The 16,489-nt window shown below is 39.8% G+C and overlaps 1 protein-coding gene across 1 annotated transcript in view; it reads right to left on the minus strand.

Annotated features, from left to right (window-relative positions):
• Positions 1-16,489, minus strand: part of col27a1b (collagen, type XXVII, alpha 1b) — a 96,063-nt gene that overhangs the window by 34,921 nt on the left and 44,653 nt on the right. Inside the window, exons 10-28 of the mRNA XM_037680026.1 lie at positions 16,086-16,130; positions 12,595-12,648; positions 11,655-11,699; positions 8,422-8,475; positions 6,839-6,883; positions 6,521-6,574; positions 6,269-6,313; positions 6,006-6,059; positions 5,544-5,597; positions 3,608-3,661; positions 3,426-3,479; positions 3,297-3,350; positions 3,170-3,214; positions 1,586-1,639; positions 1,300-1,344; positions 1,092-1,145; positions 897-950; positions 644-697; positions 264-317 (exon numbers count right to left, since the gene is read on the minus strand). Of these exons, the coding sequence (XP_037535954.1) occupies positions 264-317; positions 644-697; positions 897-950; positions 1,092-1,145; positions 1,300-1,344; positions 1,586-1,639; positions 3,170-3,214; positions 3,297-3,350; positions 3,426-3,479; positions 3,608-3,661; positions 5,544-5,597; positions 6,006-6,059; positions 6,269-6,313; positions 6,521-6,574; positions 6,839-6,883; positions 8,422-8,475; positions 11,655-11,699; positions 12,595-12,648; positions 16,086-16,130 (972 nt within the window). The remainder of the gene's footprint in view (positions 1-263; positions 318-643; positions 698-896; positions 951-1,091; positions 1,146-1,299; positions 1,345-1,585; positions 1,640-3,169; positions 3,215-3,296; positions 3,351-3,425; positions 3,480-3,607; positions 3,662-5,543; positions 5,598-6,005; positions 6,060-6,268; positions 6,314-6,520; positions 6,575-6,838; positions 6,884-8,421; positions 8,476-11,654; positions 11,700-12,594; positions 12,649-16,085; positions 16,131-16,489) is intronic.

The raw sequence follows: 16,489 nt of genomic DNA on the forward strand, positions 1-16,489 counted from the left end.
TGTAATTATAAATGAATATATATATATATACATATATATATAGGGGGACAGGTATATGTGCATGTGTGTAATACCTAATTTACCATTCAAATATTTCAGGTCGGAATAAAGTAACAAACTAATCACTAATTAACTCAAGTAATCATTTTAAAACTCAATGCAAAGTCCACTAACTAGTTGCAGACTGAATTATGCCAGAGTATTTTTTCATTATTTGTTTATAAATCATAAAGAAGTGTAACCTACTGCTTGGAGTAACTTACCATCCTGCCTTTAGGTCCTCTAATGCCAGCAGAACCTTTTGAACCAAGAGGCCCCTGCATGTGGATGAAAAACAAATGTTTTTTTTGAGATTATAGAAATTTAGACTCAACGTACAGTCTTCTTGTCTTTAACAACAATAGGAAGCTAAATGCACAGGGAGTTAAAAGTATAAATAAATGATACAAAGTACAATATTTGCTTTTAAGCCTCTCATTTACTGAGCTTTTTAAATGTTTAATAACACATTAAAAACTGCTTCCAGTGCTCTTTTAGAGCTCAGAGAGAGCAGCTTCAGAATAGCAAATGAAGGATTGAGTGAGTTTCTTATCCTTGTGAGTTCTGGCTGATTTTCTATAAGATCTGATAATGATAAACCTACTGGGATCCCCTGTAGTCCAGGTGGTCCTGCCTCTCCGGGTATTCCAGCATGACCCTAATGGACGAAGCGTTATGCAAATTAAATCTCCACGATTCATTACAATCAAGTCAGAAAATCATCTCTTAGAATTTTGACACGAAAAATGAATGACCAAAAACTATTTGAGTCTTTTTGAACAAATCATCCACATCCCTTACAGATGTGGACCTGAATGGTCTCTGCTATGAGAGGTGGGGGCAGACTTATTCCTTACCATCGGACCTGGTTCACCTGGAGGCCCAGGGACACCCATTTTACCTCGATCCCCCTGAGAAAGCAACAGCCACATTTAGGTAGATGACTTTTACAACACTGACTTTAAAAATGTCCTGATTCTGATTCTGTATAACACTTTGAAGAGCTGAAACTGGACGGGCTGTAAAGTAGGACTGAAAGAGACTGTGGTAACCTTTTCTCCTGCGAAACCCAACTCTCCAACAGGCCCGATAAAACCTGGCGGTCCCTGAAGGAGAGAAAACACAGCATCTTATATTTGTCTTGGATACAGTGTGTGAACTTCATTAAAGGCTTCTCATCAATGGCTGCTCATCTCAGAGGCTCCGAGAAAACAGACAAACGAGCATCAAGCTTAAACGAGAAGCGGAAGAATCCTTTACCTTCTCGCCAAGCTTCCCGACCTCGCCAGTTATCCCCATCTCGCCCTACAGCAAAGCAGCTAAATTAGCATTTCACAAACTTATTCAGGCGTTTCGTTTTTTTTTTTTTTTTTTTCAGTTCACTTTGTTAAAATGGGCTTAGAAGTCAGCTCCCCTGTGGTAGCAGAGAATTAACATCTAATTTACACATATTCAGATGATGCATTATCATAAGAGAACCAGGGAGAGAATGTTCATTTAAGGATGACAGGAGCTCAGCGGTGAATGTGTGACTGTTAAGTCTGACCTTGGGTCCATCTGGGCCCGTCGGTCCAGGGAATCCTTGCCTCCCAGGCCTGCCCTGAACAGAAAGTGAAAATGAGAGACGTGCACAGCAGCAGCAGTTCTCTTTATTTTTGGTATCATTTGTGACTTTTGGGAGGTGATGGTGGACTGAAGTCAACCTCAGCAAAAAAAGAAAAAGAAATGCACAGGAAAACAGTTTTCTATAGTTTACTCTGGGGGGGCTGCTTTCAAACGCACCTTTGAACACGGACACTTATAGTGAATTTTAATTATGATCAAACAGTTCAAACTATCCAACTTTTCTTAAATAAAATGCAAATTTACCTTGCATGGTCTATATGCTGCTCATGTCCAAATACTGATATAAAAAAACTCATATTTAACTCACATTTATTCAAATATTTGATGATAGTTTTCAGTTTAGTGACTGCAATTATGAGTTTTCAGATGTGAAAAAGTTTTTGACTTTTGACCATGACATATTCTAAAATATGCTGCAATGGCATGGTACCACAGGGGTTGGACTGAATTGGATGATGAGCTACTTAAGCAGACATCGATTTGTCTAAATAGATTAATTCACATAATTCATCATGGACAAATGTTGTGGCGTTCCTCAGGGTTGTGTGCTTGGCTGTTCATATTATAAATTACATACCTGTAAGTAAAGTTTCAAATATACTCAACCCTCCTGCTGCCTTGGGTTAAAATGGCCCAAGAGACCTCAATCTTGCCTCATGGGTTGTTTTGACCGAAGGGCAAGAGGAGAGTTAAACTAAAAATTAGTTGCAGCTGACACAAACATTTTCAGTTTTGGTATAAGAATAAACAAATAGTCACGTAATTTGAACAAAACAAGGATTACACGGTTTTGGGAAAAAAACAGCAACTAACTTATCAAGTTGAAGTAATTGTATAAAACAGATGCCTGCTCCGTGGAGCAGGTGGAGCAGCTGCTTCCCCATTTTTTGGCTTAAAAACTCATTTTCACTCTCGGCAGTAGAGAAAAGCCAAAAGGATTGAAAATGAGAATCCGACAAAAAAGATTAAGAATAGAGATCACACTATATAGCAGGACAAGATTATTATTATTGTTTTAGATTTGGAATTTAAGGAGTTTTAATAACATGATGAATATTACATAAAAACGATGCCCTTCTTTTTTCATCTGTTTGCTTTTTGCCTATCTATTTTTGTTGCATTTTTTTATACATTTGAAACAATAAGAACATACAAAAGTGACAAAACGAGATATATTTTTCTATTTGTTCGAGACTTTTTGTGCATTCATCTTCAAATCCATTCAGCCATCAGGGTTTATATTTGCTTTGCCTTTGTTTGTGATTCTATGTGTGTTATGGTAAAAATCACTAAAGCAATTTGATGATGAGTTTTGTGTAAAATGAGCCCACAGTGGCCGACTGGCCGTCAGGTTTAGAACAATAGAAGAATCAGGCAGCCAGAGACCGACAGACTCTCGTTCATCCAAAACTAAATATAGGCAGAGCCACTCGTGTGCAGCACATTTTGTGGCGTTTGTGTGAAACCTCTGTGTCATTTCAGGGCTCCTCCAATCAGCACTCACCTCGGCTCCAACGGGTCCTGCTGATCCAAGCGGTCCTTCATCACCCTAAGAAGAATAGTGCTCATGTTAAAGTAATACATATATCATTTATATCTAGCTCGTTTGCAGAATAAGTAGTTAATCCCACCTGAGGGCCAGGTTTTCCTGCTGGGCCAGGTGACCCCTGTGTCCCTTCTTTTCCCTGTGGATGAAGCACTGACGGTGAAAATTCATTTCATTTTTCCCAACAGAAATGAGTTCATGTTACTTTACCAACCTTCAGTCCCTTTAGGCCATTTTGTCCTGGTGGGCCAATGTCACCCGGGAAGCCCTGTGAGAAACAGATGTGCTTTACTTATATATTTATAAAAATACAATATGGTGGATTAATTCCTTTTATTTATATTTTGGGGAGCTACAGAAATGTCTCTACAAAATAAAGGCAGAAGATTGTCTTACTTCTGGGCCAGGAGGGCCATGTCTGCCAACAGGACCCTTTTCACCATGTTTACCCTGAGAAATGTTAAGATGAGCACAAGATTATTTCACACCACAACAAATAAATTGTAAACATTTTGTAAAGTCAGCATAACTCATGAATTTATAACGAAAATATCCTGAGTATAAGAATAAATCTGCCTTGGAGACCCTTTTAAAAAGCCACTCAGTGTTCTGGAATTTAAAATTAACTAGAGAAAATGCATTTCCTGCAAAAATGCAGCTTTATTGCAGAAGAACTTGCTGAAAATAGCTGAAAGTAGCTAAAAAAGCTTAAATCTGGCTGAAATGGAAGAACAAGCTTAAATATCAGAAAAGAGCAAAAATAAGACATATTTGCTGAATTAGGTTTAAATAAGCAGAAATTAGCACAAAAATAAGGAAACTAGTTATATATATATATATATATATATATATATATTTATATATATATATATATATATATATATATATAAAATTAACAAATTTTTAAAAATGCTTAAAAGTATCTGAAAAGGCAGAAAAAGGTCTTAACTACCAGAAGAAACAGAAAGAGCTGAATTGAGCTAAAAAAAAAAGTGGAATTAGCAGAAAAGGCTAAAATTAGCAACAACAAAAAAGCTGCTGAAAAATAGATTAAAAAAAAGCAGAAAGAAGCTTAAATTACCAGAAGGAAGTGCAGAGAGCACATTTTCCCTGAATTAGGGTGAAAAACAGTTGAAACAAGTGCAAAAAATGTGGAATAAGCTGAAAAAGCTAAAAGTAGCATAAAAAACAGTTAAATAGTAGCTGAAATAGCAGAAAAAGCTGAAACTTGCAGAAAGTAGAAGAACATCCAAGGATGGATGGATGGAAGTTACAAGAAGCACAAAGTATTGTAGGTAGCAGAAATCATCCAAAAGGATCACTAAACAGCTGATAAAACCCAGCTGAAATTAATTTAAAGTAGCTGGAAAAAGTTTACATTTGCAAAAGCAGAAAGAGGATGAACCAGAAAAAAATGTGAAAGGAGCAGTAAAAGCTTGTAAACAGATCTAAAAGATTGTAAACAGATCTAAAGAGTTGAAGGATGTAAAACGAGCTCAATTCATTTTCTATGAGAAGAAAAAGTGGCAGAAAAGGCTAAATATTTAAAAAAACTAAAGTTATACCAAAAGTCATAGCTTCCTTGTCCTGAACATGCTGAACGTTGTAATTTATGATTTGTTGAAATAGCACAAAAATTGTGGAACAAGCAGGATGCCGAAAAACATACGGAGGAAAAATGGATCAGAACAGTATGAATGCTTCATAAACATTCACACAATAATTTATAAACTTCCAAAACGAAGAGTAACCATCATAAATGGGAAAAAAAAAGTTTATTGCAGTTCCTTGAAAGCACTGCCGTCATTGTTGCAATAGCAGAAGACTGATCTTTTCATCCCAAAGACCCACATTTGATTGTGCACTCAGCAAATCAGAACACCCAATCCCAAGAGTCGACTCATCATTCGAAGTGAAAGGTTGAAACTCTGCTCCTCCTGTGTTTCAACATCCTTCCAACATAAGAGTCTTGATCGTTTTCTTTTGTCCACATGTGAGGATTTCTACAAAGATTTTAACATTTTATTTGGACCCTCTGAACTAAATTGTAAACTTAATAAGAAAATCTCAAGCTAAAAAACAAGAAACTTCTGTATCTTTAAAATGCATCTCAGCTCTGTATTGAGCAGCGCAGCCAACTTGACTTTCTGTAATTTAATCCAAATTATCCCACTAAAGCACTTGTTTTGAGAACTTATCTGGTATGAGTCAAAACATGCTGTATTAATAACACCGTATGGGATTTTTATGCAAAGCACTCGACATGTGTGATCAGAAATGGGTGGGTTTTCTTTTAATGGCATGTGGAGATTGAAAAATGAACAAAAAATACCTGTGGTCCAAATTTTCCACGAGGACCTGGCAACCCGGGAAAGCCAGAGGTGCCCTGGAATAAAATCATCAAGTTCAAAACCAAATAGATCAAATACAACTAAAATAAAAGCAGATGAATTCCACACTAACATTTTATATGTTTATAGTTGAAGCAGAACTATCAGTGAGCCATTTCAAAGGCGTTTCACAACTTCACATCAAACCTTTGCTTTTGGAGCCAGAAACTTGGCACAGAAAATATTAAATGTACCGTGTGTGGATAAACACATTGAGAACAACACAATGCACTTTACCACATGACTCATCAACCTGTGTACACAAATACTCTGATTGGGTCTGAAGTAACTTAAATGCAGCTGGTCTACGTTAACTAGAGAACAATGGATGTAAAGAGAAGAAACGAGGAACTGAAACAACAATCGTCTTCACTGTCACATAAATAAAGTATAAACCAACATACCTTGTCCCCTTTGAATCCACGCTCCCCCTGTTCTCCTGGTAAGCCAACATCACCCTTAAATAAAGCAGACACATTAAAAATAAATAAATAAAAGTGTTAAAACAAATGTCTGAAAAAGAACTCTTGTGGTATGAAGGCTGAGTAAAATGTGATGTGAATTCAGGCACTGTGTCGCTTTATCTTAAAAATGAATAATTCTTTTATCGTCGTTAAAATTGAAACAAAAAAAGGTTATTAGTTTGAAAAAGACATATGCAGATCACCTTATCACCTTTCAGTCCTGCTTCCCCTGGATTTCCAGCTACTCCCTTAGATGCAAAACGAAAGAAAAGATGCAATGAATAACTAAACATTGTTTGTGGACAGGCATGCATTTGGATCATGCTGGTTTATGTACACGTGTCAGGTAAAGGTTAGATTAATTAGTGAAACCTCAAGCGAACAACCAAAGCTGCCTAATTAACATCAAATCAGTGCCAAATATGGATAAAAAACAAGAAAACTGCTTCTTGTACCTTGAGTCCTGCAAGTCCTGATAACCCCATTATGCCAACAGGCCCCATGTCGCCCTACAATTAACACAAAACGCAACTGTCAAAATGCCAGTTACAGTGAATAAACAAGGAATGGTGCTTCGTCCATCTTAATTATTGTTGATGATTGTTTGCCTCTGCAGGACTTTGAGAACCACCACAAACGTTGTGAGACACTGAAGTCTCCCACATGGCCCTCTGTCAACTCCTTTCAGTTCAGTGTGGCACTACTACTTTAAGCACAACCTGCCATTAAAAAAAGACACTTTAAGAGGCAGCAATAATGGCTACAACACTCACAATAAGACCACTGACTCCACATGGACCAGGAGGTCCCAGTTCCCCCTGAGAAGAAACAGGAGAAAATACACATTAAAGAAGAGCGTACAGAGCTGTATGGGTAGGACTTCTTTGACAGAATACTGTGTTTCTATGTTATATCTGATAAAAAGTGTCCTCCTCCCCCATGATAACACAAGAAGTGTTCCAGCTCTTAATCTTAGTGAATGGGCACCAGACACAGAGTGGCTTGTTGCCTAAACAATCTACTCAGGAGCCACATGCCAAGCTAACATCCTCTCCAACCTCCTCATACAGTGGAGAAATGTGCACAGGGTGGCCTTGCTGTCAGGTCCTAGGTCTCTCTTTTAATGGATAAGAGACGAATAATGCCAAACAGAACATCCCCTCTTCTCTCTGGAGAAAACGAGGAAATGTAGTCTGACGGAGACTCTTTGAGGTCAGCCAATCTGAGTCTAACACTGACCTCGCCAGTCACGAGCAGTTTGGGTCAAACTGTAGAAAGTGGAGCAGTGAGTGAAACTGCTGCTGCCCTCATATCAGTGTGGATTATGATGGACGAGAAAACAACTGCTTCACAGTCTGTCTCGTGTAGGGATAACATGGTGCAGTAATATGAGTTTGGACTCTGTTACGTTACACCCTTCAGAGTGAGGGCACAATTTAAAAATGTAATAGAATAGCATTTTGTAGTAGATTTTTTTGCTGATGACAGATGACATTATGATCTGTGGTTAGAGCAGGGAACAGGTGGAAGAGAATTTGGAGAGGTGGAGGTATGCACTTGAAAGAAGAGGAATGAAAGTCAGCCATAGTGAGACAGAGTCCATGTGTGTGAATGAGAGGGAGGCTGGTGGAACAGTGAGGCTACAAGAAGCAGAGGTCACAAAGGAGCAGGACATCAAGGACTTGGTGTCCATTGTCTAGGAAAATGGGGAGTGAAGGTAAAGAGATGAAAAAGAGACTTCAGTCAGGATGGAGTGGATGGAGAAAAGTTTACAAGACAGTGGTGAGGCCAGCTATGTTGTATGGTCTGGAGACAGTGGCATTGACAAAAAGACAGGAGAAAGAACTGGAAGTAGCAGAAATGAAGATGTTTAGGTTCTCCTTAGGAATGACAAGGATAGATAAGATTAATAATGAGCTAATCAGAGGTACAGCACAGGTTGAACAACTGGAAGATAAAGTTAGAGAGGCCAGACTGAGATGGTTTGGACATGTCCAGAGGAGGAACAGTGGGTATATTGGTAGAAGAATGTTAGAAATGCAGCTGCCAGGAAAAAGACAAACAGGAAGGCCAAAGTGGAGATATGTGGATGCAGTTAGAGAGGACATGGAGGTAGTTGGAGTGAGGACAGAGGATGCAGAGGACAGAGATGGATGAGGACGACTCACTGTGGCAACCCCTGAAGAGGGAAAAGCCGAAAGAAGACGAATTAGATTTGTTGCTAAGTAAGTTAATGTGTGTGACAATAAAATGTTTGTTGAATTCTCTATCAGGAACAATGTGCTGGGTCTATATGGGGTATATCATTGAACAAAAGGAGATAAGCCTGTAAATAAATCCCTTTTTATTCACTTACTGGGTTACCATCAGAGCCTGGTGGTCCTCTCTCTCCAAAGTCACCAGGAAAGCCCTGAGTGCAAATATAAACAGATCATCAGGTAACCAGAAAGAGAGCTGAGTGACATTATCATGTTCAAATTGTCAAAATGCTAATTTGTTTGTGGAATATTTAGATCTCACACAATTTGTCCGTAAGTGGTTATCATGAACACTGGGGATCAGAAAACTGCCTCCCAAAACACAATTCTGCATCGTAGAGCCAAGCAAATCCCATTAAATATGCTCCCAGAGCTTTTATTCCTGAGAGACCAGCAGGAAATTCCATGGCTGAGTGTTTCCGAGTGTCCATGAGTGCACATGCTGGCAGGGAGTGCTCAGAATCCTGCAAACCAAACCCCCCCAGGAATTGCCTAAATGGCTGAATAAAGCTGCCTGGCACAAAAACTGCTGACCAAGCCTTTTTTATGGAGGCAGAACATGAGCTGTGATGCAGCCGCGAGGCCACGCGCACATCATGTGCTTGTCACCAGGCCAAGGTCAACACACATCACAGCTGAACAGTTGGCTCAAACAAAGCGAGTGCTACAGGGATGTAAATGACAGATGACTGAACAACAAAAATCTCCTTTATTTTCTGTCTGAAGACATATAGCAGCCGATTCGATGAAAGAAGACTTCTGAGACATCTGGGCAGGATAATTAGTGGTATTTAGTGTAGTGCAACATGCCTACACCAAATATGTAGAATCTTGCTGTAAGTGTCAATACCTTACTCAGTTTGACAACTCTGTTCTGAGTTTTAGGCAACTGGTTTAATTTTTTATTATTTGCCCATCAATGCACCTACCCATCCAGGCTGTCATATTGTAAAGTTTGCAGACGATGCAGTGGTGGTGGGATGCATCACAAACAACGATGAGTCCAGCTACAGGAAGGAGGTGGAACACCTGGAGAGCTGGTGCAGGAAGAACAACCTTCACAACAATGTGAAGAAGAGGAAGGAGATGGTCGTAGACTTCAGATGGAAAAAAAAAACACACCTACCCCCACCCCCCGAACATAAGAGGATCTGCAGTGGAAGTTGTCTCCAGCTACAAGTACTTGGGTGTGCACCTGAATGACAACCTCAGCTGAGGCAACAACACCACCAGCCTGATCAAGAAAGCTCAACAGAGACTCTACTTCCTCAGACGGCTAAGATGAGCTGGACTGGGAAGCTCAGTCCTCACCTCCTGACACAGGTGTGCAGTGGAGAACATCCTGTGCTCCAGCATCAACATGTGGCATGGAGGCTGCACAGCTGCAGAAAGAAAAGCTTTGCAGAGAGTGGTGAAGGCTGCACAGAAGTCTGTTGGAGTCAGACTCTCCACCATCACAGACATCTACACTTCCAGATGCAGGAAGAAAGCCACCTGCATCATGAAGGACCACACTCACCCAGCACACACAATTTTTGACCACTCCCCTTAGGTAGGAGTTTGAGGAGCATCACGTGTAGAACCACTAGACTGAGGAACAGCTTCTACCCTGAGACTGTTAGACTCATGAATCTCTAACCAGAATAATCACTGTGAAAAATCACATCATGTTGCTGCTGATCTGTTTTTATTTTATTTTATTAACCTTTATTTAACCAGACAAATCTCATTGAGATCACTGATCTCTTTTGCAATGGAGGCCTGGGCCTGTAGGCAGCCTAACATGCATGTTTTTGGTCTGTGAGAGGAAACTGGAGTACCCAGAGAAAACCTACGCAAGCACGGGAAGAACATGCAAACTCCACCCAGAAAGACCCCAGGTCCAAACGGGGATTGAACCCAGGACCGTCTTGCTGTGAGGCAACAATGCTAACCACTGAGCCGTCGTGCTGCCTGTTTCATGTTGCTGTGTTCATTCGTGCTCATCTGCTCACACAGACTCATGTTCGTGCTGCTGTATTGTTTTTATACTACTAGTGCTTAGTGCATTTTTAGTTGATGTTTTTCTTAGTCCATATCTTAGATCTTATTACGTTTTTTTTTTTTACATTTTATACTTTTGTTGGATTTAACTGGGACCCTGTGTACACAATCTAGTTCCACCTCATGTACCACATGTAGTGCGTATGACAAATAAAGAACCTTGAATCCTTGAATCAAAAGATGGACGTATTATGGTATGGTCGCCATCTATCTGAAAGCTTTCTCTTGTCTGGGCCATAACTTCTGATTCACTCAGGATAATTTAATGAAACTCATACACATGTTGCATACACACAAGTGTTGCAAACACATTTCATCAGCCCATCCAAATTTCAAGGTCACAAATCAAGGTCAAAGATCATACAAGGTCTTGGCTTGTCCAAGCCATTCCTATAGATTGCTGTATAGCAGTTTGTCGACAGGTGTATAAAGTGCCGTACGCGGTACAGTTATTTTAATATCTGTCACTGCATCTGTATCTGTTCTTCATTCATCAAAAATAAAAAAAAACACTTTGTTGAAAGCATCTGCACAGCTGACACAACAAAAGTGCATTTGCCTGTTTTCATGTTTTTAAAAGCACATGTACTTGTCATTTTTCTTCCTTTGTGGTAAAACGTTAGATTAGTTATTTTGTCCAAGTTGTTTTGTTTGGCTTTTACATGCATACTTTTAGACCTCAGTATATGTCACTGACCATAATTGCACAATAACTTTAAGAAATCTTTTACAGCCCACACTCAGCCTGGGAACAAGTCCATTTATACAAGTGATTAGTGTGCAGTATAAGTATTTTCCATGCTAGCCTGGAGAGATGGGAAGTTTACTTCCAGGCGCCGATGACGACAGACTTCCCTCGTCTTGTGGGCAAAGCCTCCAGAGGGCCAAAGCCACAAGTAACACATCCCATTAATACAGTATATGTGTCCAGTGCGTTACAAGCCCAGTAATAAGTATGCTGTCTAAAAAACAAATCTTCCTAATTAACACCACCCAGAGCAAATAATTCAGAGATCATAAATACTCCCACTTTATATGAAGCTTCTAACTTCTACTTAACAAAACAGCAAGAAATGTGATAAACTGCAGACTCATGTATTTCAAAATCAATTTTTTTATATTGTCATTACTGCTACTGTTTCTACATGCATACGAGTGAAGTGAGAAGGGATTTTACATTAAAATGTCCAAGCTATTTAACAAACTTTACAGTTTAATTGCTCAAAGATTAGATTACAACCGTGCCTTAACAATGTTTTGTGAGAAGTATGTTGAGAGAAAACTTTACCGGCCTACCCATCTTCCCCTTCTTCCCATGCACACCAGGAATTCCCTAGAAACAAACCCAAAAAATAAGAACAGAAAAGCTGTAAGACAACATGTTGGGTAAGGACCTGAAGGAAGGATATTAATGCATTAATTTAAAGTTGTGCTCGTGGTAGCTAAAACTTTCTAAGCAATGTAAAGTTACTACACTCATTAAAAACTAAAATCAAATAATTGGAACACAATAAAAACAAAATTTATGTGTTGTTTTAAATTAAGAGTGAGCCAAAAAAATAAATATGAAATTTATACCTTACGTAAGTATCAATTGCTGCCAAAAATCTTTTAAAAGCTCCATTTCACAGCTTTTTTATAGGCACCACATCATCATCTCCAACATCCATCCATTACCTTAACCCGTATTTTCCTTTTCGAGTCATGTGATCTTAAAATACTTAAGATAAAAAGGATATTTAAATATTGCATTCCATAAGGACTGCACAAAACGTATCAAGTGATGAAGATCAAAACTATTATGAGAAGAATCCAAGCAGCCTATAAGTGGCTCTTGATGTGAAATTGTTTTCCTGGCTCAATTATAACAAATCTCCAGAATACAGGGTGAAACGGTTTTATTAGAAGAAAAAAAAAAAGTTACTGTTTTGAGCAAATCATTTGAAGGACGATGAGAATTTTAAATTACAGGTTGGTTTGAGTACATTTAGACCTGTCTTTTACACTTTAAAAAATTATCCAGGTAGTATGTGGGTTGTGGTGCAAAACTTGATTGGACACTACATAAAAGGACCTTGCTCTCCTTTAAGCTTAGAATACTGATTTGGTGAAATCTGCCTCTGGTGTCTCATTACATCAACAATGACATTTATTTCAGTTTCATCCTTTTGGCCCATGGACAGTCATAATGCAACCCCGCAGGTTCACTCTCAGACACTGATACTCACTCTCTCCCCGTCAGGACCAGAAAAGCCAAAAAGCCCAGGGATGCCAATGTGACCCTGGAGAGATGAATAAAAGATGGAGCAGAGGAACAGATAAAAACGCACATAGATTGAAATGGGGGAGAAAAAAAAAAGAGAGAATAAGGGCACACAATGAGTGAGGTAAGATGGCGGACGCTCGTCAAAATTGTTGGATGTTGATGCAGACGACACAAAAATCTCTAAAATGGTTTTAAAAACTGCAGTCTGTTCTAGTTCTGCCAGGTTTTTTCCAACAGTGGAGTGGTGTTGAAGAGTAAAGCCTTGAGGTAAGTGTATATGCCCATGGACTGCATGGTGCTGGCTTCCACGATGTAGTCCAAGGGCACATACCCTCACATCAGGGATCTCTGAAGATCTTTGTGCAAAAGCAGCTCAGCAGAAAATCAAAAACAACAATAAAAATGCTTTGAAATCTCATTTGAGGGTATCAAGAGTTACGTTCTACATCTGAGAAAACAGGTTTTATGATGTTTGGTTGAGTATATTTTTATCAACTAAGTACAGACTCGTACCCGGGTGTTAATGACATTTTTTATATACACTGAATAAAATTATAAACACAAAACTTTTGTTTTTGCTCCCATTTTTCATGAGCTGAACTCAAATGCTTTTCTATGTACACAATAGGCCTTTTGTCCTCAAATATTGTTCACTAATTTGTCTAAATCTTTGTTAGTGATCCTCAGGGATGTGTGTTGAGCCCCCTTCTGTTTACTCTGCTCACATATGATTGTGCAGCTACCCATCCAGGCTGTCACATTGTAAAGTTTGCAGATGATACAGCGGTGGTGGGATGCATCACAAACAATGATGAGTCCAGCTACAGGCAAGAGGTGGAACACCTGGAGAGCTGGTGCAGAGAGAATAACCTTCACATCAATGTGAAGAAGACAAAGGAGATGATTGTGGACTTCAGAAGGAACAAAAACATCTACACCCCCCTGAACATAAGAGGATCTGCGGTGGAAGTGGTCTCCAGCTACAAGTAGTTGGGTGTACACATGAATGACAACCTCAGCTGGAGCAACAATACCACCAGCCTGATCAAGAAAGCTCATCAGAGACTCTACTTCCTCAGACGGCTGAGGCGAGCTGGTCTGGGAAGCTCAGTCCTCACCTCCTTCTACAGGTGTGCAGTGGAGAGCATCCTGTGCTCGAGCATCAACGTGTGGCATGGAGGCAGCACAGCTGCAGAAAGAAAAGCTTTGCAGAGAGTGGTGAAGGCTGCACAGAAATCTGTTGGAATCAGTCTCCCCACCATCACAGACATCTACACCTCCAGATGCAGGAAGAGGGCCACCTGCATCATGAAGGACCCCACCCACCCAGCACACACACTTTTTGCCCCACTCCCCTCAGGAAGGAGGTTAAGGAGCATTAAGTGTAGAACCACTAGACTGAGGAACAGCTTCTACCCTGAGGCTATTAGACTCATGAATCTCTAACTAGAATAATCACTGTGAAAAACCATATCATGTTGCTGCTGATCTGTTTCATGTTGCTGCTGATCTGTTTAAATGTTGATGTGTTCATGCGTGCACATCCGCTCACACATGTTCATTCATGTTCATGTTTGTGCTGATGTTCAATGTTTTATGTTATGAGTGCTTAGTGTATATTTAGTTGATGTTTTTCTTAGTTCATAACTTAGATGTTATTACTGTTTTTCTTAGACATTTTATTGTTGGATGTAACTGGGACCCCGTGTACATAATTTTGCTCCACCACATGTACCACATGAGGTGCGAATGACAATAAAGAAACTCTGACTCTGACTCTGACTTCTTCTTTGTTGAGATAATACGTCCACCTCACAGCCATATCAAGATCTCATTAGACAGCAGGAATATTGCGTAGGTGAGCCTTAGGCTGACCACAATAAAAGACCACTCTAAAATGTGCAGTTCACTTTTACTGTATTACAGGGGCATCCGGTGGGGTCTGGGGAATGTCTGTCAGAAAACCAGTCAGTATCTAGTGAGACCACCATTTGCCTCACACAGTGCATCTCCTTCTTGTAGAGTTGATCAGGTTGTTGACTGATGGTCCACTCCTCCTCAATGGCTGCCAAGTTGCTGGATATTGCCAGATACTGAAACATGCTGTTATATACACCAACCCAGAGCATCCCAAACATGCTCAATGGGTGACATGCTGGCCATGCAAGAACTGGGATGTTTTCAGCTTCCAGGAATTGTGCACAGATCCTTGCAACGCAGGGCCGTGCATTATCCTGCTGCAACATGAAGGTCATAGATGAATGGTACAACAGTGGACCTCAAGATCTCGTCACGGTATATCTGTGCATTTAAAAAAACATCAGTAAAATGCACCTGTGTTCGTTGTCCAAAACATACATATTCCCATACCACAACAACCCCACCACCACCATGGACCACTTGATTCACAATATTGACATCAGGAAACTGCTCACCCACACGACGCCACACACGCAGTCTGCCATCTGCCCTGTACAGTAAAAACCAGGATTCATCTGTGATGAGAACACCTCTCCAATTTGCCATACACCATCAAATGTGAACATTTGAACATTTAAAAGTGGCCTTTGATTATGGCCAGCCAAAGGCACACCTGTGCAATAATCATGCTGTCTAATCAACATATGGATATACCACACCTGTGAGGTGGATAGATTATCTCAGCAAAGGATTGGAAGGATTTACACAAATTTGTGAGCAAGCTTTCCATCTACCATCTTTACCCGCTTCTTCCTTTTTGCGTTGCTGGTGCCCATGTCCATCAGTGTGCGAGAGGCGGGGTACACACTGGACAGGTCTCCAGTCCATCACAGGGACACAGAGACCAACGAAACAAACAACCATTCACTCTCTCACCTACAGACATTTTAGAGTTACCAATCAAACTAACATGCATGTTGTTGGGCTGTGGGATGCAGAGTACACGGAGAAAACCCACACATGCACGGAGAGAACATGCAAACTCCACCCAGAAAGATGCCGGGCCGGGATTTGATCTGGCGACCTTCTCACTGAGAGGCAACCGCTCTTTCAACTGCGCCACCATGCCACCCTTTGCGAATAGTCTTTGAAATAAAGTTATTTTGTGTCGACAAAAAAAGTCTTAGATCTTTGAGTTCAGCTCATAAAAAATGGGAGCAAAAACAAAAGTGTTGTGTTTATATTTTTATTCAGAGTACCTGCATTAGTTGGGCAGACATTTAACAGACAGTTGACACTTTTTTGAAAAAGGAAACAATTCAGTAATGTTAGAAAAATGATCCTCTACATTTTGTGGCTCCAAAATTAAGTGAAGACGAATGGTATTAAATAAGAACATTAAATAAACCAAAGAAAAAACATGTATGATCTTTTAAAGAAACTGTTCATGGCCACACGTTTATATTTACAAAAAAGAAAAGAACTGATATGATGCACCATCTACTTTAACTAAACTTGTTAAATTCTACTTACCCCAATTCCTTTTAGCCCCTTTTCCCCCATAGGTCCAGGAAATCCCTGATGTGAAACAAATTATAAAAATACATTTATGACATTGCAAAAAGTGGCACAACTTAATTTGATCCTTTAAGAGTTTTGATCTAGACAATGTTTCTCAATAGGGTTTAACAAACCTGTGCAATACAAACAAAACTGCAATAATCAGGAATAAACACAAGTTCAAGTCAGCAATTGTTGCTTTATTTTCTATAATTAGCATAATGAGCATTATGACTACAATTTAGCCCAGACAATTGGTTCAAGCAACTTTTGGCTCAGGAGAGCGTTCCACGTGCAGCATCTTGATGGAGAGCTTGAAGCTGAAGGGACCCACAACATACAAATGGTAGGGGGTGCTAAAACCTAATCCATTACTC

The sequence above is a fragment of the Nematolebias whitei genome, chromosome 8 (genome assembly GCF_014905685.2).
Source record: "Nematolebias whitei isolate Nwh7 chromosome 8, NemWhi1, whole genome shotgun sequence".
NCBI classification, from domain to species: domain Eukaryota; kingdom Metazoa; phylum Chordata; class Actinopteri; order Cyprinodontiformes; family Rivulidae; genus Nematolebias; species Nematolebias whitei.